Here is a 26,862-nt window from a genome sequence, read left to right on the forward strand (position 1 = left end):
TACAATCACAGGACAAAAAAAAAATGAAAAATAACATCCCAAAAAATAGAATATCATTACCTTAATTTTCCAAAAATTCCATGTTATTTCTAGTGATATCCATCTCTTCAAATACTGTAGAATCCTAATTTTACACCTTTTTCTAATTTGAACTGCTAAAAAACGATTGGAATTATTTTAATAAAATTATTTTTATTAATTTTTTTAAAAGGTTATGAAATCATTTTTTTAATCATCTTTTATTGTCAGTTATTATGCCACCTCATAGTCAATTTTCCCTCTAAAAAGAGATGAAATTACTACTCTATCCTTTGTTATAATACCACATCATCAATACAAACGGTATTTTTAAACAAAATAAACAGAAGGACTAAATGTATGCATATAAAATTATACAAGGACTATTTGTAACAAGCTGAATAGATTAAGGGGCATAATAGTATAGTGTCATAAGTACAGGGGGTAAAAAAGATAATTATTCTAAGAAAAATATGTAAAAATTAAATATCACGATTTATTTAAATTTAATACCCCATGATAATACAAATTTTATAAGTATAATATAACTAAAAACTTGAAATAACTAAAACAACAACATTGTGTAGTAATAAAATAAAACAAAATATCATGAAAATAAATACAAAATAATTAAATATTGTTACAAATTCAAAAAAAAAAAAACTCACAAAAAATATAATTCAAATTTTTTTTTAATTAAATTAGATTGAATCGGTTCTGTTTAATTATTGAACCAATGTAAACCACCGCTATAAGCTAACTAGCTTGCTTAACAAATGTTAAGAATTAATAAATCACTATCTTGCAATTAATAACAGCAAAACTATTAATATATAACATCCAATCAATGGAATTACATAACATTGGATAACAATAGATCAAAACTAATTATATGGTGTTTGAGTTCATGATTGTTGGAATAAGTAATTTGGGTAGTTTTAAAATTTTTTTATATATGATCATTTGTTATTATAATATTCAACTTGATCGATGCCCCTAAAAAATAATTAATGCAATATTATTAGTGGATAGATCTACTATATAGAAAAGTATATATGTAAATTAGCATTAATTGGAAAGTAAGCAATCACATCATGATAGATAAGTTCTTATGTAAAATTAAGAAGAAATTAATTTTATGAGTAATTTTTTATTTGAATTTTCTACACCAAAAGCAAAATTATTATATATTAAAAGTGCAAAGAATTTGTGATCCATACAATATATACAAGCAAAGCAATACATACTTGACTCATCACTCTCGATCATTATCCTAATAATTATGTAATCACCACATATTAATATGTAATATAAATAATAACAGAAATAAAATTGTCAAAAAAAAATTATTCGGATCCAAAAAATTTGTTCAGCAAAAGCGAAAAAAATTAAAAAGAGAATGTAAAAATAATAAGGAAAAATTAATTTAGCAAAAAAAATGTATAGATCATATTATCCAGACATGGAGAAAATAAACATTCCACGTGGCATATAAAATATAATTAATTAATTAAATTCTTGATTATAGTTAAATAAAAATATAATTATAAATTATATATATGTAACTACATTGATCAAATAAACACTGAAAAATTTCTAATCTTTTTTAGTGGATAGATACTCCACATATAAACTAAACTAATGAAATATTGATCCTTATAGCTGATTTATAAAACAGAAATTAGTGTTAATTAATTAAAAGAAAATATTTTAACCTACATAGACATTAAATCAAAATATAAACATATCATTGATGGGTATGAGGGTATTAAGAATTAGGGAACTTATAAAAATATTATTTATTTAATTAATATTTTATTAATAATTTTATGACAAAGAACAATTTTAAAATTATAAAAAGACAATTTTTTAAAAAAACAACAAAAAATCAATCTTACAATAACTATAAACAAACTATAAAACAACAAAAAATAACTAAAAAAATAATTTCATGAGAACTATAAATAAACTACAAAACAATCGAATGTAAATTGACTAAACCAATTGGCTCACATCCCAATTGTAGAAAAATTGAATACATCTAATATTATATAATTATAATTATAAATTTTTTTTTTTTTTTTAGAAACTGATTTGTAACATTAAAGGATGAGAAAAAAGAGTTTAGTTACAAGATCAGATGAAAAAGGAATTGAAACTATTACAATTCCAGATAAGATCTCTATCCGTTCCTAGTGCCATTTGTGCTAAAGTGTGTGCAGTTACATTGTGGTTGCGAGAGACATGTGAAATTTTAGCACTAGGAAAAGTTGATAAAGAGTCAATGATTTTCCAGACTAGGTCAGATGTGGGTGATCTATCTTTGGAGCGCTTGTTGATTTTGTTCACCAGTTCCAAACAGTCAGAATGAATTGAATGTAGAGGAAGGTCAACTGTGATACACCACTGAATAGCTTGAAGAAGAGCATGAGCCTCAGCCAAAGTTGGAGATAGAGCACCTATTTGAGAAGTACTAATAGCAGCAATGGTATGACCAGTGGAGTCTTGAATCACGGCACCGAAACCCATTGTTGAACTTGATGTTGAAATAGCTGCATCAGAGTATAAGGTGTACATGCCCGATGGGGGAGGTGGAGGTTGAGATCCAGCAGCTGATGGAGTTGGAATCGGAATGGCAAGATGTTGCTGGCTATTTGTGTACTCCTTCAAGTAATTGACATCATATCCTTCAACATCATCTAGGGGAGGGGATTTGGATTGGAAGAGAGTCTGGTTGCGCCTGTTCCAAATGGTCCACAGCAAGGTAAAACAGAGAGACAACTGGTCCTTTGGGAGATTTTCATAGCCTGAAAGGAGAAAATCTTTAATGTCCTGAGATTGATGAGCGTTAAAAAAACCAGCTAGACTTGTTTTTTTCCAAATTTTCCTAGCTCTGGAACATCCTAGGAGAGAATGGGTGACAGTGTCTTGGCCATGAGAACAGAAAGAGCAATGAGGGGAGGGAATAACTTTTCTGCAGAAAAGGTTAGAAGAAGTGGGAAGAATGTGGTGATAAGCACGCCAAATAAGATGTTTAATTTTAGGAGGGATGGAGAGATGCCAGAGGGTTTTCCACCAATTTTTGAGAAGATCCCGATTGGAAGTTGAGGGAGCAGAATTAGTGAAAGAGGCAGAAGAAACAGCAAGGTGATAGGCAGTGTTAACTGTGAGATTTCCTGAAGGGTGAGAGCTCCAAATCAGGGTATCAGGTTGAGAGAGGTCAATAGGGATAGTGAGAATGGCCTTGATAATGCCATGAGAGAAGTAAGTGTGCAGCTTTGGAATATCCCAACTCCTAGAGTCAGTGATAAAGAAGGATACAGTTGAGATAGGGGGAAACATGGGTTTTGTAAGTAAGAGATTTGAATCCAGGAACCCAGTAGTGATGGAGTGTGTCAGTGGAAACACCATTTCCAATTTTGGAAATGAGACCTTTAGAAAGAAGGTCCCGACCCCATAAAAGGCTAGTCCAAGTGTAGGAGGGAGAGTGACCTTTGGAAGCAGAGAGGAAATCATTGTTCTTGAAGTATTTGGCTTTTAGAAGTCTAGAAATCAAGGAATGAGAATTTGTGAAGATACGCCAAGCTTGTTTAGCAAGGAGAGCTTGATTATGGAGGACAAAGTTACGGAAGCCTAATCCTCCATGAAATTTTGAAGCACAAACGGAGGACCAGTTTTTCCAATGCATCTTATTGCGGTTGCCAGAAGAACCCCACCAATACTGAGCAGTGAGTCTGTCAAGGGTTTTGCAAATTGATAGGGGAATGCGAAAACAAGACATTGCGTAAGAAGGAATTGCCTGGACGACTGCCTTTATAAGAGTTTCCTTACCCGCTTTGGAGAAGAATTTGTTACTCCAGAGCTGAAGTTTGGCACTGGCTTTTTGGATGATGTAATGGAAGGAGGATCGCTTGGAATGGCCAAAACATTGAGGAACGCCCAAGTATTTAGTGACAAAAGGTTTATTATCAAGTTGAAGAGTGTTGAAGAAAAATTCCCTATCAGAAGGAGAAGTGTTAGGGGAGAACAGAATGGAGGACTTAGAGAAGTTGACAGATTGGCCAGTGGCTTTGTGATAAAGAGCTAGAATATCCTTGATTGACCGGCAATTATTTTGGGAAGTGGTTGTGAAGAGAAGGCTATCATCGGCAAACAAGAGGTGAGAAATGGAAGGGGCTGCCCTACAAATAGAAATGAAATTGAAATTGGAACGGGAGGCATGAACACGAATGGCAGCTGAAAGACCCTCAGACACTAAAAGGAAAAGGTAAGGGGAGAGAGGGTCCTCTTGCCTGATTCCTCTGGTAGGAGAGAAAGGAGGGAGGAGGTTATTGTTAATAGATATTGTGAAGGTGACAGTGGATAAACACCGAGTGATTAAGGAAATGAAAGAAGGAGGAAAACCAAAATGAGTGAGAATAGACTGTATGAAACCCCACTCCACACGATCAAAAGCTTTCTCCATATCGAGTTTTAAGGCAACCCAGCCAACCTTTCCAGCTTTGCGATTATTGATGGCATTAATGATCTCATTAGCAATAAGCACATTGTCAAAAATAATTCGATCACAAAGAAAGGCACTTTGATTGTGGGAAATAAGATCACTGAGGACTAACTTGAGCCTATTGGCAATAGCCTTTGAAATTATTTTATAAATTGTAGTGCAAAGGCTAATAGGCCTGAAGTCTTTAAGAGAGGAGACATTCTTTCTTTTAGGGATGAGAACCAAAGTAGTGTTGTTGATCGAAGAGAAGTCAGATTGGTTATTAAGGACGTCAAGGACAGCCTCAGTGAGGGATTGGCCAATTGTGGACCAGTTCTTCTGGTAGAATTGTGCATTTAGACCATCAGGACCAGGAGCTTTGTCTCCAGGAAGTTGGAACAAAGCAGAATGAACTTCATCAGGGGTGAAAGGTTGACTGAGAAGAAGGTATTGGCTAGAGGTGAGGGTACGAGAAATTCCAGGGAGAATAGAATTGATTGCAGTTGAATCCGTGCCCTGGGAAGTGAAGAGGGAGGCACAGAAGTTTCTGAAATTGATGGCAAATGTTATTAAAATCATGGATAGTAGTACCATTATCCAGAGTAATGTGAGAAATATTATTATGTCTACGACGAGAAGAAGCACGTTGATGGAAAAATTTGGTGTTTTTGTCGCCAGCCTTGAGCCAGGAAGCATGAGCACGTTGTTTCCAAAAGATTTCCTCTTTATAGAGTGCACAATCAAGATCATTTTGAATGGCCTTGGCTCATTGAATGTCAGCGTCAGTGAGAATAGGGGAGAAATAGATGTTGTCCAAAGAGTTTTGTAAATGTTAAATATTATGTTTGAAATGACGCTTATTTTTACCTCACTCTTTGAGCTTATTGACACAATGGGACTGAGTGGCTAGGAAAGAAGAGAGATAATTACTGCTATTGGAATGAGGAGATAAGTGCCAGTTGGAATGGATAACATTGAAAAAATCCGGTTCTGAGAGCCAAGAATTTTCAAAGCGAAAGCCCGAGTAATGGTGCAGGGCTTGACTAGGATCAGAAAATAAAACTTTGAGACACCTATGGTCCGAGCCAAAGTAAGGGAGGTGAGTTAGAGAGGCTTTGGGAAAAAGGTCAAACCAGTTCGTATTAACCACAACCCAATCAAGTCTTTCGAGAGTTTTACCATGCTTAAAGGTGAACCGGTTTCCTTTGAAAGGCATAGGAGTGAGAGAATACTTAGTGATAAAAGTCTGGAAGTGAATCATGGCATTGGAAGGAGGCATAGTACTGGTAGACTTATCAATTAGAGCAAGATAATCATTAAAATCACCTATGATTAGCCAAGGAGAAGTTGGAGCAACATCATATAAACGGTTGAGCAAAGTATAACATTCTAATTTACCAGAACTATAAGGGGAACCATAATAACAAGAAAGATGAAAATTAATATTATCAGTCATTTGTACAAAACAGTCTATATGACTACAAGAGTAGGATAAAATATTAAGATTAACAACATCATTCCAAAAAAGAAAAAGGCCCCCACCTAGACCCCTCTTAGGAACTTCAAAACCAAAATCAAAAGAAAGTTGAGTCTTGAACCGATCTATAGAACCAGCCCTGAGCTTGGTTTCCATTACAAAAAGAAGTTGAGGTTGATGTTGTTTAACCAAAAGGGAGAGGTTACGGAATGCTCGGGAACTCCCCAAACCACGAGCATTCCAGCTCAAAAGACTCATTTTTCTGGGCGGGGTTGCGAAGCAACACCCGCCTGATCATCAGAGGTTTCAAGTGAAGGAACCACAGCAACATCTTCATCCTCCGAGGCAGCTCTGGCACGTTTCAGCATCTTCCTAACAGAGTTGCCAAACTGAACATTCTATCTTGTGAAAGAATGCTTAGCACCAGACAGAATTAACGGAGGAGGAGAGAGGATAATTATAAAAAAAAGTTGAATCTCATCAATTAATTAGATTAATTGGTCACTTATATATGTTATAATCCAATCTCTATATAAGATCGATTCAACTATATAAATTCCAAATCAATGATCAAAACATTGAAGATTAATTAATTAAAGCTGGAATATTAATTTGTCAATGGAATAGTGAAGAAAACAACAACTAGCAACTAGAGAAGGGATCAATTTTTTTTTATTTTTTTTTTTGAATGAAGGGATCAATTTTTTAATATTTAATAAAAACGACATATAAAATACAGAAAAATATATACGTCGTTTTCAAAGCAACATAAAAAGACTTTCATGACACGGAATATATTAATGTCACTACTTAATCAATTGCAATATTTTCAAAGTCGTGTATTCTTTTATTTGATTTTTATTAAAAGTAATTTTATAAGACCAAGTATATAATATAGTAGTGATAATTCGATTGAAATTATATCACTAGTCACTAGTCACCTTTAATATGTAATAGTTATTATTATATTTTTTGTTTTTTTTTTTCACTTCAAAAATTTATAAATATACTTTAATTTTTAATAATTTTTATTTTATATAAAATATATCTTTAATTATATTAGTTTTTTTTTAATTTTTTATTTCAAATCATATTTTTAAAAGATATATCTGTCAAATTATTAAAGATAAATTATTTTTATATTATAACAAAAAAAATTATGTGAAATTTTATTTTAGAAAAATTATGCATGATTAAAAAAATTATGAAAATAAAATTAAAATAAGTGTGAAATTAACACAAAATAATATGAGAAAAAAAATTAAAAAAATTAAGAGTAGTTTTTAAAAATCATTTTAATTGTTTTAAATAGTAGGGTATATTTATAATTTTGTAAAGTGCAATAATTTCTCATACAAACCAAGCAGAGTCAATTGTTCATGCTCTTCTTACATGCCCTTTTGCTATGTCATGCTGGAACATTCTTGGTATCACTTATGATACGAACCATCCATACTCTTTTGGTGGTTGGTTTGACAAAGTGCTTATGGCATTAGATGAGGATCTTGTCTCACGGGCAGCAATGCTCTGTTGGGCAATTTAGAAGGCCCGTAACCTTATTGTATGGAAGAATAAAGTATCCTCGCAAGCTGAAGTCATTGCATCTGCACAAACAACTCTTGATCATTGGCGTAACGCTTAAGATAACATTTCCCTATCTTCGCTATTCTTTGAGAATAGAGGAGATGGAGCTGAGCGTTGGACTAAACCTGAATCAAACAAAATCAAGTTAAATGTAGATGCGGCTCTCTTTCCACAGGATAATTCTTATGGGTTCGGGATTGTCGCCCGAAATAGCTCTGGCGGACTCATCGAGGCTAAAACAAAGTACTTCGGCGGGGTCTATGATGCAGAAGTTGTTGAAGCAATGGGAGTCAAAGAAGCTCTGAGTTGGATAAAGAGCAACAATTGGTCTGATGTTGAGATTGAGACAGACAGTATGCTCACTGTGCAAGGCATTCGTAGTAATCACTCTGTGAATTCTATTTTTGGTTTGATTATTCACGACTGTCAAATTTTATTTTCTTCTCTCAATAACGTTAGGATTTGTTTTATTAGACGATCAGCAAACCGAGTTGCCCATGTTGTTGCAAGGCATTCTCGTTTTCTCTCTGGTCGTAGCATTTTTGAGTATAATGCTTGGGATGAGTTAATCTCCCTCTTGTATTCTGAATGCTAATCATTTCAATGAAGTTGATATTTCATTTTCAAAAAAAAAAGTTGATTTTAAATATATTTTATTTGGCCGTTTTTATCTTCTAACTAAGAATTTCTTTTATTAATTTTTAATATCATTGTTAGGGGATTAATTCATTTTTTATCTAATTTTGTTTTGTAAATATTTTGGGGACCATTCTTTGAGTTGTCATGTAGTATTCAGTGATACAAGCTAGAGTTCTAGTTCTTTAGGTGTGTTGTTTGAGAACGTTATAGTTTTATTGTCTAATTTTTTAGGAGTAAATTTGTCTCATGTTGTTCGTTGACTTTAGTAGTTGATAGTTTGACAAAACATGTTTTTCGGTTAGACGATGAGCTATCTAGGTTGAAAGAAGTTCCTACGTTATATGTAAATATCTGTATCATAAATTTATGAGTGATTTTAATTATTACGATATAATAAAAAATCATTATAACCATATATAGAAATTTATCATGATCATTAGATGTTGTGCTTAACTGAAACTAATTAAAGAGAAGTTCTCACAATATCACAAAGTAAATTACTTGATAAAAAATAACTAAATTTTATACTCAAAAATTTAATTATTCTTGGCACGAGAATAATAAGAGACAAAATTATCGGATTACTTTTTTTCCTTAGTTTGATTAAAATAATTATGAGGCGACAAAACCATATATTGTTGAGACATGAAGATCTACAAAAAAAGTAATTTTATTATTTTAAGTTTGATTAAATTAATTAATTAATATTTTCTCCAAAAAAAAAAATTAATAATTAATTAATATGAATTATTTATAATATATAGTTACAATGAACAGAGAACAAAAATGTCGCCCTCAAAGTAAGACTATAAGTCTTAAGGTTTGAAATGGTCGGACTCACATGGAGTAGAAAAAAAAAACATCTCCATCTATATACATTTCTTTTTTTTTGCTAAATTATATATATATATATATATATATATATATTATAGGATGATTTTACAATGCACTCCCTTAAAAAAAAATGTACTGATGCACCCTTAATTTATTTCGGCATCCAGAAGAATTTTTTAGTTTAATTTTTTTCATATTCATGTACGTTATAGCTATTTAAGATATCTTATAAAATTTTGAAAAATTTGGAATAATTTACAATATAGAAAACAGTGTTCAAACAGTCTATTTTACACGCGTGTAAAATAAAATAGTCACGCGTGCAATACACTGTTTGAACATAGTTTTCGGCGTGTTAAACTTTTCTGAATTTCTTAAAATTTTGCAGGATGTCTTAAATAACTATAACGTACATAACCATGAGAAAAAATTTGACTAATAAAAATTTATTTTGGATGCTAAAATAAATAGGAGTGCATTAATATATCTATTTTAAGGGAGTACATGATAGAATTTTCCTATATTATATATGTAAATTTATATTTATATATAGATAAATCCGCCCACTTCATATGAATAAAATGGTCCCCATTTTTGTCCCCATGTTGTTGTTGTTTTTTTTTTTTTTTTTTTTTATCTTTTTCTTTTTTTGTCATACGTACAAATATAGAATTGGCTTATCTTATCATAATTACTAATTTAAAGAAGACTCTTTCCACAACTATAAATTTTTATATAGTTGAGCAGTTGAAATTTGAACTTTTCTTTCCTTTTATTCTCTCTCTCATTAAAGGCTTTTTTCTAGCTAATTGCATGTAGTAATGAAGTAAAATGGTGTGCTAATAATTAATGTGATTTAATGTAGACAATTTATATGGGCAGTACTGATCATCACTCAAAAAATTTCATATCTATCTATATATATATTATATAAGTAATATTTTACGGTATAAATAATGACTTGACATTTAACGGTTAAGTAGTTATAAAAATTTCAGAAATATAATTTAAATATTATTACTATTAAAAATTAAACTTATGTACTTATTTAGGGTAAATAGCGGCATAAGTACTCAAAGTTTTAAGTTTGTAAGCGGTATAAACCCAATGTTTATTTTTAGCGGCATAAGTACCCAATATTTGTAAAACTGTAATTTTCCTCTAGTTTTGTCAGTATACACTCCGTTTTGGATTTATCAAATGAACATTTGGAAGTAACTGATACTACATGTTTCTGTCTAGACCGAATAATGAAGAATCTGGACCTTATATGTGATATGTTTAAGAAAATAATAGAGTTCGTATTGACGAAATTAGAGAAAAATTACAGTTTTATAAACATTGGGTACTTATACTGCTAAAAATAAATATTGGGATTATGCCACTTATAAACTTGAAACTTTGGGTATTTATGCCGCTATTTACCCATTTATTTATAACAGAGAGTTAAACTTAAGTATTTATGTACATACCTAAATTACTTTATATATAATTATGATCATTTTGTGATTTAACTCAATTTTAGTACTTAGATAAGAGGAGTATATATACCATGCACAAATCAAGGACTATTTTCTTTTCTAAAATAGTAAAAATTGAAAAAATTAAGATAGACAAACTTGAAGATGGTTGGAGAGAGTTGGGGCGTACATGCATTAAACCTTTTATAATTAGGTAAAGACCTAAATACAAAGGGATCATGTATATATATACATATAATTATATACATATATAGTAAGCATGTCAATTTTGAATATATATCATGTATAATTAAATAGGCATGTGAATAGGTCCAAAATCTTACATCTTTGTCTCCTTTTGGGACATGTCTCACATGGCGATTGGTAGGTCTTCTACCCTTAATTGTATGATGCTTCCTATATAATATTATATACATATATAAATGCATGCATATAATATAGTGAAAATGTACACCAATTAGTTATTTATTTTCAGAAGCTAGGGAGACTCAATACAAATTTAATATATGAGTTTACACAATCATATGTTACACATTTTTAGGTGTGAAAATGGGATTTTATATTGACATTAATATATATATATTTATATAATTTTGTATAGCTATATAATATACATTCATGATTATGAGTGATGACCTTAATAAAGGAATCTCATGTGAATGTGAGAATACTCATTACTATTGTTAAATACTATATCATGATCACTACAACTACATTGTATGTAACTGAAAATTAATTATATATACATACAAAAAATGAAAGAGAAAAAAATACAGAAAATGGAATATATATGTATATATATAGCTGAAATAATTAATGTCGTACTTTCGATATGATATCTCTTTGTAGATCGCCAATAATTATCAAAATTAATAATTTAATTATAGATATTGGAGAGATTAATAATAAATAACACATGGGTAGTGCTACGTACTAATTAATTAAATATTTTTTTTAATAATAATTGGGAAGAACTAAGAAAAAAATATCAAAAAAAAAAAATTGTTGACCTTCAATATGGGAATATATATCATCACCCCAAGTGAGTGAGATATCTCAACCACGAGTCATCCCCATGATAAGAGGAAAAATATATCAATTAATTGTTGGATTTTAAGTAATATAATTAATGTAGTATTACATATATTCATTATTAGAAAGTCATATATACATAATAATATTTAAGTTTATTAGGCCATTTTGCTTATAGTAATATTCTTTCAATAATATTAAACAGAGTATATATAAAAAGAGTGTCATGGTAAGCTATAAATATTTGTTGTTTATATTACACTTAAATTTTACTTAAATAAAAGCCTGATAAAAAATTTTATTTTTTTATTTTGGGCCCCCGGAAAGTGTGGGCCCTAGGCACGGGCCTAGCCCGCCTATACCTAAGGCCGGCCCTGTATATATGGGTGTGCACACCTACTATACTCATGAATGAGTATTATTAGAAAAAATTGAATTTTTAAACTTAATTTTTCTCTTTAGTTAAGAAAATTTTTCATTTTTATATTATATGAGGTTGTATTAAAAAAAATATTTAGCAAAAATATAAGATAAAAAAAAAAAGTTGAATTTAACTTAAATGTTGTTATATAAACAATAGTCTGAAAAAGATAATATTTTTTTTAATTGTTATTAAGCATAAATTTTTTTCTTTTCGTTATTAGATCAAAATCGAATGAGTTAATATTTTTAAAATCAATATTTATAGTTAAGTTAATTTTTAGTAACCAACAATGAGCTAGTGATATTCATTAAGTGTGTTTTATAACCAGAAATAATCCTTGATATGATTGAGTTGTTAAAATGATCAAATTTGATCTTTGTTTAAGGAGAAAATAAGATCAAACTTGAGTTGAAGAATATAGAGTGTGCATATTATTATAATGAGAAGATAAATTGCATGTGTTTTCTAAACATAAGTCAAGAATTGAGAAATAACAGTATGCACATCAAATTTTTGTTTTAAAAGGTATACCCATGTGAATCTTCATTGATCACATCAACAATAGTGAGAAAGAATCTAAAACCAGAATGTGATTGAACATGATAGGGACCCTATATATCACAATGAATCAAATCAAAAAATATTATCAGCAAAAATATTATTATTTTTGGAAGGAAGTTTCCTTTGTTTTGCCATAGGACAAATATAGCAAGAAGAATTATTTTGTAAATTAGAAATGTTACAATTGAATTTACTGTCTAAAAGTATCAAGTATTTGTTTGAGGGATGTCCAAGCCTCGAGTGCTAGACATCAGCTGAAACTGCAAGGATTGGTGAATCATGAGGTCTTGAATCCAGTATGTACAACTCATTCTTGGATTTACTTCCGCCAATCTTCTTCTTGTTGATTTGGTCATGTATGACAAAGTGAGGAGTGAAGAACTTAACATACAAATTGTCATCATAAGTTAGACAGCTTACTGAGATAATGTTGTAATTGAAAGTAGGAACATAGAGTACGTTACTCAAGACCGGTTTATCTGTGATGGCAATGGTGCCACTTTGATTAACAATTAAACATTCATTGTTAGGTAATAACAGTCTAGTGGGATTGAAACTGCATATGCATTAATTGAAAATGTTTTATGTCATAGCATATATGTCTAGTAGCTCCTGAATCTAAAATTCAAGAACCACTTATTGGAAAGCTAGACATGTTTAAGAGAACAATACTTGTATTACCTGTATTATTTCCAGTTTCTGTGTTGGGCATACTAGATTGTTGAACAACTAACAGGTTGAGCAACTGTTAGTACTGTGTTGTTGTGAGTTGAGGTAGCAAGGCTTGATTTTCACCAATTGAGTTGATGTCATTGTTTGCTTGTACCTGATTGGCAGAAGCATCTTTCCCTTGTCATTCTTGTGGTATCCTGGGGGATAACTATAAATCTTGTAGCATTTTTTAATAGCGTGCCCAAGTATATTACAATGTGTGCAAAAGGATATGTTCTTTTTTGGAGGATGTGAATTATTTTACTGAGAATTAGGTCTATTGTTAGTATTTTTATCTCCCCAAAAAAGCAAAAGTCATACCTGAATTGGGTTCTGCAGCAGGGTTCATGTTTCCTTTTTAGTTTTCTTCTTGGGTTACTAAGTGAAAAACTCTGTTGACTTTGGGTAAAGGATCCATGATCAGGATGTTGCTTCTAACTTGTGAGAAAGAATTCGAGAGACCCATGATGAATGACATTATATACTCCATGTGATTGTGTTCTTAAAGTTTCTTAACACATATACCCATTGCAGACACAGTTGGGTTTGTAATTTAAGAGTTGTTCCCAAACTGTTTTGAGCTTTGTGAAATACATGCTAACTGTCTGATTTTCTTGCTTCAGATTCATTAAACTTTTCCTTTTATTGTATATGTGAGGTCCATTTTTCAGGTGAAACCTGACTTTGAGATTTGTCCAAATGGCAGCTGTAGATTTATCATACAAAAGGCTGGAAGAAATCTCTTTAGAAACAAAATTCAAGATCCAAGAACTCACAATATTATTATTTCTATACCAAGCATTGTACATAATTCAATTATAAGGAAGAGGTTTTGAAAAGTACCATCCAAGAATTCCAACTTATTCTTGACTGAAATTGCTAACTGCATCGCCCTACTCCAAGACATGTAATTGTCTTGTCCAGTGAGGAGCTGAGAAACAAGAATGTTACCTGGATTATCCCCATGGTGAGGTAATAGGGATCTGAAGGATCTTCAAGGGAATTTCTCCGTTGCATCTGATTGCTCTGTATAATCAGATTCACAACTTTTCCAACAATAGCAGCCACACCATTGTTGTTAGTTCCTTGTGTCACGACTTGATTATCAGTTGCCATGGAAGAAACGGTACAAGAACTGATCAATAAGGAAGAACAAAGGAGAAGAAGAAAAAGTTCTAGACAGAACTCCAAGACACGAGAAAGAGCTTTGCTGGAGAGGAAAACACAACGATGAGGAAGGAAAGATCAAGATTGGGGGAAGCTCTTCTTCCCCGCTCTGATACCATATTGCGAAATAAAAAGGTGAAACAAAAGTGTAATTGTATTGAAAAAATGAATGAGAAAAATACAAAGTATGGTCAATATATATATCTAGCTCAAGAGGAGCGTATATTGTTTCAACCAAAACAAAAAATAAAACTAACTCTGATTAGTTTAGACCAAGCTAACGGTCTTGATATCCCAACTAACTAAGAAAGACCAACTGACTGTGTAACAAAAATAACTAACCAATAATAAACAAGCTTAACACACTAAACTAATTAAACTAATATCGTATTAGAATTGGATGATTGTGATCCCCGTCAATATTTAAACTTATTTAAATAAGTGAAAACAAATTAATGTTCTCTCAATCTAAGAAGAATATACAATCTTTGTAGTTTTTTTTTTTTTTAATGAAGAGAAAAAATTTCATTAATCAAATCCACTAGTTAAAAATAAATCAATGAGCATACCATGTACTCAATCTATATATATAAAGCGTTACTTTTGTTATAACGAATCCATCATTTTGACTTAAAATTTCCTTTCATTTTTTTTTTTTGAATAAATGGAATTTTATTAATAACAATTAGTTAAAATAATAGCTTGCAATTTAATTGAAATATCTTCCCGTTTGAGACATGACCATGATTAGAGTTAAAAAAAACTAACCAAATGATCAGTCTTCTAATTCTCAGATTGTTTAACAAAAATTAAAATAAAATAAAATGAAAAAGATTGCAGCATCACATTTAACTTTAAGCACACCTATATTCTATTTCATCTACCGCTCAGAAGACACAACAGTACAAACTGTTGCAACAGGTTCAATCTGGTAGCTTGAGTATTCAACTATTATGTAAGGTAAGTATATACTTGATTGTTACTAAAAAATAAAAAAAGAGGTTGCTTGATTGTTCATTTGTTTTTCAAAAGAAAAAAGGTGTATTTTTTACTATAAGTTTTATAAATGTAGGATTTTCAACTGTGTATTTTCTTTTGATTTTTTTACATTTTAATGATATATACTACTACCATCAAATTTTAAAATAATTAGTTACCCATATAAAATAAGTTATTTTAAAATGTATTGTGGTGGTCATGATTTATCATCATATCTCTAATAACTAATGAGATACTAGTTACCAGTAAACATATGCTTGATTAATTAGAGCAGTATATAAACATGTATTTCTCCAACACAGCCCAGCCCAAGATACTTATCATGCCAAACCAAGCCCATAGTCCAAAATCCTCATCCTGCCAAACCAAGCCCAGCCCACACAACCAAGCAACCTACTGGTCAACTTATGAATAATGGGCCATGTTCAAGGGATATCGATACAATATAGGGGAACTTACAAAAATACTGGAATTTAGGTTAACTTTTACAAAAATACTGTCACACGAAATTTTTTTCAAAAATACTGTATTTTTATAAAACACCAGTAAAACACAAAGCAGAACAACTCAAAACAACAGTAAAACACCAGTAAAACACCAGTAGAACATCAGTGAAAACTTAACCGAGTATACTGCAATATGAAACTTATAAAAAAACACAGTAAAAATATAAAAAATACCGCCTGACAGTATTTTTGTAAAAAAATAACAAAAATTAGTATAACATGTAAATTTCTCTACAATATATGCATAATTTATACAAAAGAATCTCTAATGGTTATGGCCAAAACTTATGCTTTCCTTGGAATTAAATAACCAATCAATTATATTTGCAAAAACAACATAAAGAAAAACCATCAATATAAAACACAATTCGCCCTCTAAATTGATTTTTGCATCCATATTAATTTGGAGAAAGATATTAGGGAAATTTTGCCACAACAAAACACATTTTAAAAATGCTTTGATAAAATGAGGTTGAAAAAGACGGCCACAAAAGTAATTGAAGTTTTTACACCATATATTAAAATTTCTAACTTTTTTACTTTTTTACTGTGGAGCGAATTTTTTTCAAAAATACTGTATCTTTTTTTTAGAAATACTATGTATTGTGTTAAATTTGTTGTTCCACTGTTATTTTTTAGTTGTTTCACTGTTGTTTTAACTGTTCTGTTTTGTTGTTTTACGGTTATTTTATAAAAACATAATATTTTTGTAAAAAAATCTGTGTGGTTAACTTTTGCTGAAAATCCCGTATTTTTGTAAAAACTCCAAAATATTTTTATGAACTTTTAGACATAATCTAGGCCTAGGCGTGGAGAGAGAGAGAGAGAGAGAGAGAGAGAGAGAGAGAGAGAGAGAGAGAGAGAGAGAGAGAGAGAGAGAGAGAGAGAGAGAGAGAGAGAGAGAGAGAGAGAGAGAGAGCACATGGCTCAATCAGAGTCGTGGAGCTTCAACTTCGGCAAGGTCCACCACAAAAAGAGAGAGAAGAGACGAGAGAAGAAAAAGAGGGCTTGAGAAGGAAGATCGGGAGAAAGAAAGAGAGGGTAGATGGCTCAAGCTCCACGCCTTCGGCAAGGTCCACCATGACTTCAACCTCCACCCACTAATATAATCTCATGATTTTCATCTCTCCTATTTAAATATAAAATTTTCATCATTAATAAATTTGTGATTTTTATACAAAAATTGATTATTTTGATCATGTACACAGAATCTTTACACTATTTAACTTTAAGTATGTACACTGAATTTTATAGGGTAAATACCATTTTGAACCTTGTGTTTTGCAAAAGTTACAGATTGGACCCTGTGTTTTGTTAAATGACAAAATGGACCCTGTATTTTCTAAAATAGTAAAAATAGGACCCTGAGCTTAATTTTTGACAACTTTTTTTTTAATACAACCAACTTGAAAACAATGCTTAATACGAACAGATAAAAAAATGTAAACAGTTTTGTCATATAACACTTTTAGATCGGATTATAATTAAACTTTATTTTGATAAAAAATCAATTCAGGGTCCTATTTGTACTATTTTAGAAAATACAGGGTCCATTTTGTCATTTAAAACAAAACACAGGGTCTAATTGGTAATTTTTGCAAAACACAAGGTCCAAAATGGTATTTACCCAATTTTATATTATTAATGGTGTTAGATTTTAAATCTCGATAACTTTTTATTTTCATTCTAATTTTTTTTTTAAAGTTATCTTAAAAATAATCATACATTATTTCTTGACAATATATAATTATATTATAAATTAATTGTTATTAGTTATTAATGTATATAATATAAAATATTAAATATTTTAAATTGTATATATATTTAGTTTGAATTATTTGTTACATGAAAAATAATAAATTATGCACTAAATTAATGAAGAAAAAAATACACTAAAAATAGTGTAAGCATTAGAGATGATCTTATACTTTACCATCATTATTATTATTATTATTATTATTATTATTATTATTATTATTATTATTATTATTATATAGAATATTACTAATTCTTATATGGGTGGCAAGGCAGCCATAATTGTGCATATTCCTAAAGACCATATAAGATCCACACATTTCATCACATAGCCATCACTATGTTTGGCATTGAAAACTACTATTTCATTGGTAATCTAGTATGAATAGTAGGCTCATTAGTATTTTTGTTCCTCAACTTTGATATGTATCAAATTATACTCTTTGAATTTTTTTAGCCATTAAAAATTCCCCATAAACTATTGAGATTGTTGGATTTAAGAACTTTTTTCTAATTTTAGTAAAGAAAGTCTAACATGAATGAAAGTTTAGGGGGCTTGATTTGGTACATGTCAAAGTTCGACGGGTATAGTTTGGTAGATATTAAAATTTAGAGAGCATGATTTAGTACATGGACAATCACATAATTAGTAAAATTGAATGAAATTGGATAGAAATCCTTAAAACTAACAATCTCAATAGTTTAGGGGGAATTTTTAACGACTAAAAAAGTTCAGGGGCATGATTTGGTACATGCCAAAGTTCAGGGAGAAAAAAAATCCTAATCAGCTTACATAGTATTATTGATAACCAACATATTATAAGAAAACATGATATTATTTTTAAAATATAAATGTAATTGATCTTAAAAGAAATTATCATGTAGATATATTGATATAGTGATTTGAATCACTCGAGAATTTATGATAGACATTAATAATTGTTGCAGAAAATTTCAAACTAAAATAGTTTATCGTCTAATCGAAAGACATTTTTTCAAATTATGGGCTACTAAATTATTTTACGAGCCAAACATAAGACAAAACTGACTGCCCCTAAAAATTTACAATAAAACTATTAGGTTATCAATATTTTAATATATATATTTTAGATGCACATAGACTGCTCTTTGTTGTTGTATTATCATAATAATAGGACCAATTTTCATGAAATAAAGGGAAATTTTCCAAATCATTAATCATTTGGTCATTTCTTGAGACGATTCAATTACCATCAAACTAAATTGAAAAGAAAGAAAATCAGCCAATTGGCCACCAAATTCCTATTATGAATATTTTATTTTCTATAGCTCTTAAAAATCTTGAGAAATAGAAGATTATTGGTAACATTTCACCATCAATAGTTCAATGCATTGGTTAGTTACCAAATATAGAGTTAGGTTTAGAAAAGAACGCATGATAGTTATCATTTATTAAAGGATCAAGTCAAAGGAGAAATCAATTTTAATTAACTAATTTATTTAATTATATAAATATATAAAAAGTCAATTTATTTTCAAATTAATAAATTTTGAATCCCTCAAACACACAAGCTTAACTAATTGATCATCTTTATGTCATCTAACACTTACTTATCGGTGCGGTTCTGGTGACACACCCCTTCGTAAGTGAGAGACCACACAAATTAAGTCTTGCCAACATTCCAAGGCAAGGTTGGTAACGCCAAAAAAAACGGGGCCACAATAATAGCCTCGTCTCCTCTCCTTTTTTTTTTTCCATAAAATGCTTTTATAATAAGCTATTAAAAATGAATGTATCGTTGCATATTTTTTTGGAATTATTTCAAAAATAAAATAATTACAAAATATGACTGTATGAAATTTTAAATATTTTTATGATTTTTAAGATTTAATTTGCATCAAATATGTAATTTTGATGCTTTTTTATGTTGTAATTTTGTTATTTGGTTGTTTGTTTTTTTTGTTATTTAATTTTTTTTTTTTTGTTAATTTCAAGTGATTTTTTTTATTGTTTTTTTAGTGTTATTTTTATGAACACTGTAAAAAAAATGTAAAAAAAAAAACTTTAAATGTAAATGTGTAAAAAATTTATCAAAATAATAGTTTATATAAATTTTTATATATATATATGTATATTTTCGGCATTCTGCTGATAATTTAAATTATATTTATATATATCTATTCTATATAAAGTGTGCCTATATAACTAAATTCTTGGTTTATGAGAAATTCATAGGTGACTTTTAATTTTTATTTAATAAAATAATAAAATATTATTTATATATAATAAGTTAATAATAAAACAAATCCTATTAATATTTGAAAGATATTAAATATTCGAGAATCACACCCCATTTTAAAAAGAAAATAACCGGTGATTAATCTAAAAAATAGCTCTTCCCCTTCAATTCAAACCTCTTTCTTCTCTTCTTCGTCCATCGACGAAACCCTAACGAGGTACCTCAGGTCCATAGAAGTATTTAAGCGTCAAAATTACCATCCCCACCGTCAACGGCAGGGAAATCAGGTAGAACACCCACATCTCTGCTTCTCTTTCTCTCGGAAGGTAAAGAGTTAAAGATATGCTATTTCTATTAGATCAAAATCTAATCATTTGTTTAGTCAAGGCATATTTGATTCTGACTACTGCCCTCAATCTTCGATTCGGCATCCGCAAACTGCAACTATGTTTTGGTTCTAGGCATGATGATCGGCTCATCATTTATTGGTATATATGTTAAATTGTTTTTTTCTTTTTTCTTTTTTTAAAAAAAAGAGTGTTGGAATTATTTCTGCTTATAAATTGGACTCCCACATAAATATATATATAGAGAGGTTTGTTATCAGTATTTTCAATAATGCTACTTTATCATATTTTGTTTAAATTCAAAAAAAATATTATTAACTTTGACCAAATTGCTCTTACTAACATAAGTAAATAATTAGCTTTAAAAAAACTAATTAAATAATTAATTTTAATTTTAAAACTCAACTAATTGAAGACCATTGATTATATTAACAATTTTTTTATTGATTAAATTGAATTCAAGATACCAAAATGTACAATTCAAAATATCAAAACATAGAAGGTACCAGATATATTGAAAGCACAAAGCACTAAATTTAGTACCAAATAAGTACACATCCTTTATAAATAGACTAGCATAATCATTTTTAACTTGCATAATAAGTCTGCATAATAGTTTGATTTCTTGCTTTATAGGTATGTTTGCATCAGAAAGAATTATGAAGTTTGCAAGTGATAGGAAAATAACATACAATTGTTTTCAGTTGACATTATAATTATGCAATATTGATGATAAACATGCTTTTATTCTCTGTTAGAATCTATCATTTGATGAGTGAGAGAATAGGTGGAAGTTCAGTAATTTGTTGCTGTTTTAACATATATGAAATTCTATTATTGCAGAAACCTGAAGGTATCATTACTCTTTTGGATGAGGCGTGGTATGTATTGATATACAAGTTTTTATGAAATAAAATCTTCCATTCGTTTGTTTAAGATACGAATGTTAACATTACTTGTAGATGGTATTATTTTATGTTGTTGAGGTCATGACAGCTCGTAATTGTTAATTGTAGTATGCTTGAAACGTTGAGTGTTACTGAGCCTCACTACATAAGATGTGTAAATCCTAATAATCTTCTGAAGCCCTCTATATTTGAGAATAGCAATATTTTGCAGCAGCTTCATTGCGGGGTATGTTTTTTATTGTGGTCTTTCAGATGTTCTTGTGTCACTACCAATTGATTGTATTTGGTTGCATTATGTACATAATGTAATTGATAAATTTCTTATTTCAGGGGGTTATGGAGGCCATTAGGATTAGTTGTGCTGGATATCCTACAAGAAAGCCATTCCGTGAATTTGTAGGTCGTTTTGGCATCTTGGATCCTAATGTCTTTGCTGGGAGGTAGGGTAATCAGAATACAGGATATTTATTGTTATTGTTATTATTATGATTATTAGTAATTTAGTATATTTATTGGATTTACGGGAGTGATTTATATATTTTAAATTGTCTACTTTTAGCTGTGATGAAGTAACTGCTTGTAAGCGGCTTCTAGAGAAGGTGGATCTCAAGGGTTATCAGGTAAGCACCAGTAGATCACTTTTTGTTTTTAATTTTGATCTAATTTCGTTCTTAATTACCTACCCCCAATTGTATTTTCCTTAGCATTGCAGCTTTAGTTTCATAGGTTCCCGAATGTTGTAAACTAATCTTATTCTACTGCTGAGGTTAGAAGCTACTTGAAATAGAAAATCGTTTGATCTTTTTTGTCTTTTAACCATTTTCAATGACAGATTGGTAAAACCAAAGTTTTTCTCAGAGCTGGCCAAATGGCAGAATTGGATGCTTGTCGAAGTGAGGTCTTAGGAAGATCAGCAAGTGTCATACAGAGGAAAGTACGATCATATCTTGCTCAGAAAAGCTTTATCTTGCTACGGGTTTCTTCTATTCAAATTCAAGCCTTTTGTAGAGGTATACAATAGTATCCTCTTGTTACTTTATACGTCCTCGATCACAGACTATTTTCCACATTGATAGAAAATTTTATATGACTAATGTTATGCTTTTTCGGATCTATGGCAGGACAAGTTGCACGTTATCAGTATGAATACAAGAGAAGGGAGGCCGCTTCTATCAAAATCCAGACTCATTATCGTATGTGTCTTTCTATGAATGCATATCAAAAGTTGCACTCGTCAGCTGTTCTAATTCAAACATGTATACGAGGGATGGCTGCACGTAGTGACTTTAAGTTCAGGAAACATTTTATTTTTTTATCTTTTTTTTTTATTTATTATTTTTTGTTATTTAGCTTTTGTTTTTTTTTAATCTTTTTTTTTATTTATTATTTAGTTCGTCATAAAGAATTTAAAAATTAAATATCTATGTATTCCTTTTCCTATTATAATTTGGACATTCTTATTCTAATTTATATCAGAGCTAACTGAGAATAATAATATATGTCATCAACACATAACCTATTTATATCTCATCTCTTCTCTCGCTTTTTTCATTCCAATATATATAACAGAATCATATACCCTCTAATTTTTTTTGTTAGCCGTTACACCACTTCTTTTCTTCTCCAGATTTTTCTCTCTGCTTATTCTCCCAAGAAATGTTAATATTCATCACTTTAATATCACTTTAATATCATATTTTTTTAATAAAGATAAATATGAAATTTTAATGTTAATATTCATCGCTTCTTCATTTGTTTCTTTTAAGAAGAATATATCTTCATCATGCATCTCTCTCATATTTCGTTCTTATCCTATATTATTATTATCAATTTCGTTTCTATTGTTTCTATTAAATTTTAAAAACAGTAATAACATTGATTGATTGTAAATTAAAAGAAAGTAGTTGTAACAATTCATTGTGAATAATGAATATTGTCCAATCATTTAAGTAATGTTTTTTTAAGTATTGGAACATCAATTTTTAGTTTATTTTTAGATTAACTTAAGAACATATTTAAGTCATTAAGTTTTCTTAAACACTAATATATTGCATTCAATATTCAATAATAATCTCACTTTCAAATAACATAGAAAAAACCTAGCATAAAATTTAGTATACGTGTCTCGCACGTAGTTTTTTGCTAGTATATAAATATATAACAATATACACACAGCTATTTTTTTTTTTGAACATAATACACACAACTATTTAAAAAATTTAAAATAATATATCTTATAGAATATAGAGTTCAAACAATAATTTTATACGAATATAAAATAAAATAATTGAACATATTAATTAAATTTAATTTACAATTGCATCCTAAATTTTTTGAATAAGTGGTATGATTTGATACCTTATTTTATCTGAATTTAATTTTTGTGTACTATAAAATTTAAGTCTTCTACGTATCTACATAAGGCACCCATGTTTATCCTAATGTCCATTTATTTCCCACTATCACACACATGTTTCTTACCTTAATAGTGTGAACAAATTAAAATTTATCAACTCCATAAAATAAAAATAGTAATAATAATAATTTAAAAAAAGTCAAACAAATCGTGTCACCAACTTTTTTTTCTTTGCAAAAGAAAAAAAAAATTGGGGTGGTGAGGGTAGACTATAAAGAGATATTATAAATTTCTTAATCTATAATAAAATATAGGGAGTGTGTATTTACGCATGGCAAGATATATTTTTTATGTAGAGAAAAATAATAAATTTATATTAATTGACTAGATTTTTTTTTATCTTAATTTAATTAGTTTGTACTTTAAATTTATATTTAAAATGAATTTGTTTTGTTTATTAAAAATGGATCACGAGTAACAATATAGTAGTTTTGATTGAAACAAAATAACTAATCTTGGAAATATAATTTGAAGAGATAAGTATCAAAGTATATATTAAGATAAGGAAGAAACTAAAAATAATAATAATAATAATAAAGGAAATAAAGAAGTGCGAAAATATCTACGTTTGTTTTGGTATGGAAACACTTTATTTACCATTTTAAAAAAACACACCATTTATAGATATAAAATATTTAAATTAAAATAAATTGTTGATACATAATCCTTTGAAGGATGCATATATAATTGTTGATCATGTCCTTACAAAATAATAATAATAATAATAATAATAATTGTTGATCATGTACATTTTTTAGAATGAAATATCAACTTCATTGAAATTTAACATTCATCGTACAAAAGAGCTTGAAGCTCATCAGGAAAATCAATCCTATGAATACTACGATCAGTGAAAAATTGGGAGCGCTTAGCAACAAAGTGAGCAACTCGATTTGCTGATCGAGTTGCCCACTTTTTTTAGATTAGGAATAAAAAAAAATATAGTGAAATTATGACCTATTTATTAAGTGGAAGTTTTGTCATACCTCACAAATAAAATGATGATATAGCGATGATGTGGCTGCTACATAAGCAGCATATCAACTGTGTAATTAATTTTTAAAAAATAATTTTAAAAAATTTAAATTAATTTTACTTAACTTTTTTTTATTGATTTTTAGTTTAATAATTTTCTAAAACTACAAATTTTTAATTATACATGTAGATTGCAGTCCTAAAATTTAGTCAGCTATAAAAAAAAAAAAAAAATTCTTATTTAAAGAAAAACGTAGTATTTTTTAATATCAGATAATTTTTTTAAAAATTCTTAGCTAGACACAAAAAAAAAATCTTAAATAGCTTATATTTTATTTATTAAAATTGAAAAAAAAAATAGGAGATATACTAATATGTCCCACAAATAAAATCTTCTCCATTTGGCAGAAAAAAAAAAAGAAATATTAAAAAAAATATCTTTTCCCTTGTTTTCTAGGGTTGAAAATTACATTTTTGCCCCGTATCCATGAAAAGGGTCTCATATATAAATAGCCTTAATTCCATAGTAAAAAGATAAAGAAAGAAATAGATAAGACTGATTATCAAGGTTTGAAAATCAATGGAGAACCAGTACAAGATCGCTACAGTTAACGATTTCAATCGATTTGACGATGAACATGAAGAACAAGAAGAAGAAGCTGCGCAGATTCCGATTCACAGCCAAGTAGTGAAAATCAAGAAAGAAATCGAGAAGATCAGACAGCCATCGCTTCAAGAACCGGAAATGAAACGAGTTCGTCTTCTTCGCAACGCGTGCACGAAGTTTCAGAGACACACGAGATCTCCTCTCGGATTAGCTGAACGACCGATCTCTCTGCTCGGAAATTGAATCGTGTAATTACAACTTTACAAGATAAGGCTTCGATTTTAATGGAAGCTCTGTTTTTCTCTTCTTCTTTTTTTTCAATTATATAATCAGTTTTAGAACTATGAAGTTTTTTGTATATAGAAAAATATCAGTAGAAACTTTCTTCTATTAAATTTACAGTTAGGATTGATGATATGATCGAAAATCTTTATTACTGTTTTATATATATAAATCTTTAACGTTTTGAATCTGATTTGAATGGGTCTGTTTGAGAATTTGGTTGTATTTTGTAGCGGGAATATTCGGATATTCATATTTCAATCCTTTTTTTTTTTGTCTTTTTAATTCCAATCATTTCATTCTCATTTGGATCAAAATCAAAAAGATTTTTTTAAATAATAACAAAATTAAAAATTAAAAATATATTATTATTAATTATTATTATTAAATATTTCTCATAAAAGTCATTTTACTAAAGTCTCCTAACACCAAGTACCAACCCATTTTAGTTAAAACAAAGAATTAAGAAAGTCTCAATATCCATTAATGATTTTTTTTTTCATAAAAGTCTTGAAAATTCAAAAGAGAAATGCTAAAGTGGTGATGCTTAGAACTCTTTGTTAGTATCGTTATTGGTCTAACCATAATTTAATATAAAAGCTTTTACTGGTCTAACCATAATTTAATATAAAAGCTTTTCGAAAGTGTCGCTAGTCAATCGCAACGTAACATATCAAGAAGATACCTAATAGCAATGCTCAATACAAAATTATACTTAATAGACACATCATGAGATAAGCAAAATAAGGTGTATAAACAGAACTGATGAGAGTACTAAAAAAAACTGTAGTACACCTTTCAAAGTTGTTTTGTTATACCCTATCCAAAAATGTTTGTTGAGAATGCTTTCGTTTCTATTACAATTATTTCATTAATTTTTTGGTGCTTTGCTATACTTATTATAAATTTTTTAAAAATATCGAATAATTTAATATGTGAAAAATAAATGTGTAACTATATTGTTATTAAAAAAAAAACAAAATAATTATATTTAGTAATTTTGAGTATGATTACTTAATTGTAATTAATACTCTTTAAATTTTTAATTTAATATATTTTGATAAACGTGCACGTTATAATTTTTGAGTGATTCTACAATGCACCCCTTTAAAAGAGATGTACTGAAGCACTCTTAACTTGTTTCGGCATCCAGAAGAATTTTTTAGTCTAATTTTTTTTTCATATTCATGTACGTTATAGCTATTTAAGATATCCTACAAAATTTTGAAAAATCAGAATAATTTACAATATAGAAAACAATGTTCAAACAGTCTATTTTACACGCGTATAAAATAAAATATTCACGCGTGCAACACACTGTTTGAACATAGTTTTCGGCGTGTTAAACTTTTCCGAATTTCTTAAAATTTTGCATGATGTCTTAAATAACTATAACGTACATGACCATAAGAAAAAAATTGACTAAAAAATTATTTC

The 26,862-nt window shown here is 29.2% G+C and overlaps 1 protein-coding gene and 1 long non-coding RNA gene across 2 annotated transcripts; both read left to right on the forward strand.

The window, feature by feature from the left end:
• Positions 1-21,461: 21,461 nt before the first annotated feature.
• LOC133036434 (uncharacterized) lies at positions 21,462-22,720 on the forward strand. The gene is made up of 3 exons (XR_009687082.1): positions 21,462-21,585; positions 21,705-22,155; positions 22,267-22,720. It is a non-coding gene; the product is annotated as an uncharacterized LOC133036434 (long non-coding RNA).
• A 2,329-nt stretch (positions 22,721-25,049) lies between these two features.
• LOC115714323 (uncharacterized) lies at positions 25,050-25,618 on the forward strand. The gene has a single exon (XM_030642980.2). The coding sequence runs from the start codon at positions 25,117-25,119 to the stop codon at positions 25,384-25,386; it is 270 nt and encodes an 89-aa protein (XP_030498840.2). The 5' UTR covers positions 25,050-25,116; the 3' UTR covers positions 25,387-25,618.
• Positions 25,619-26,862: the final 1,244 nt, after the last annotated feature.

Source organism: Cannabis sativa, chromosome 4 (genome assembly GCF_029168945.1).
Source record: "Cannabis sativa cultivar Pink pepper isolate KNU-18-1 chromosome 4, ASM2916894v1, whole genome shotgun sequence".
In the NCBI taxonomy this organism is placed as follows: domain Eukaryota; kingdom Viridiplantae; phylum Streptophyta; class Magnoliopsida; order Rosales; family Cannabaceae; genus Cannabis; species Cannabis sativa.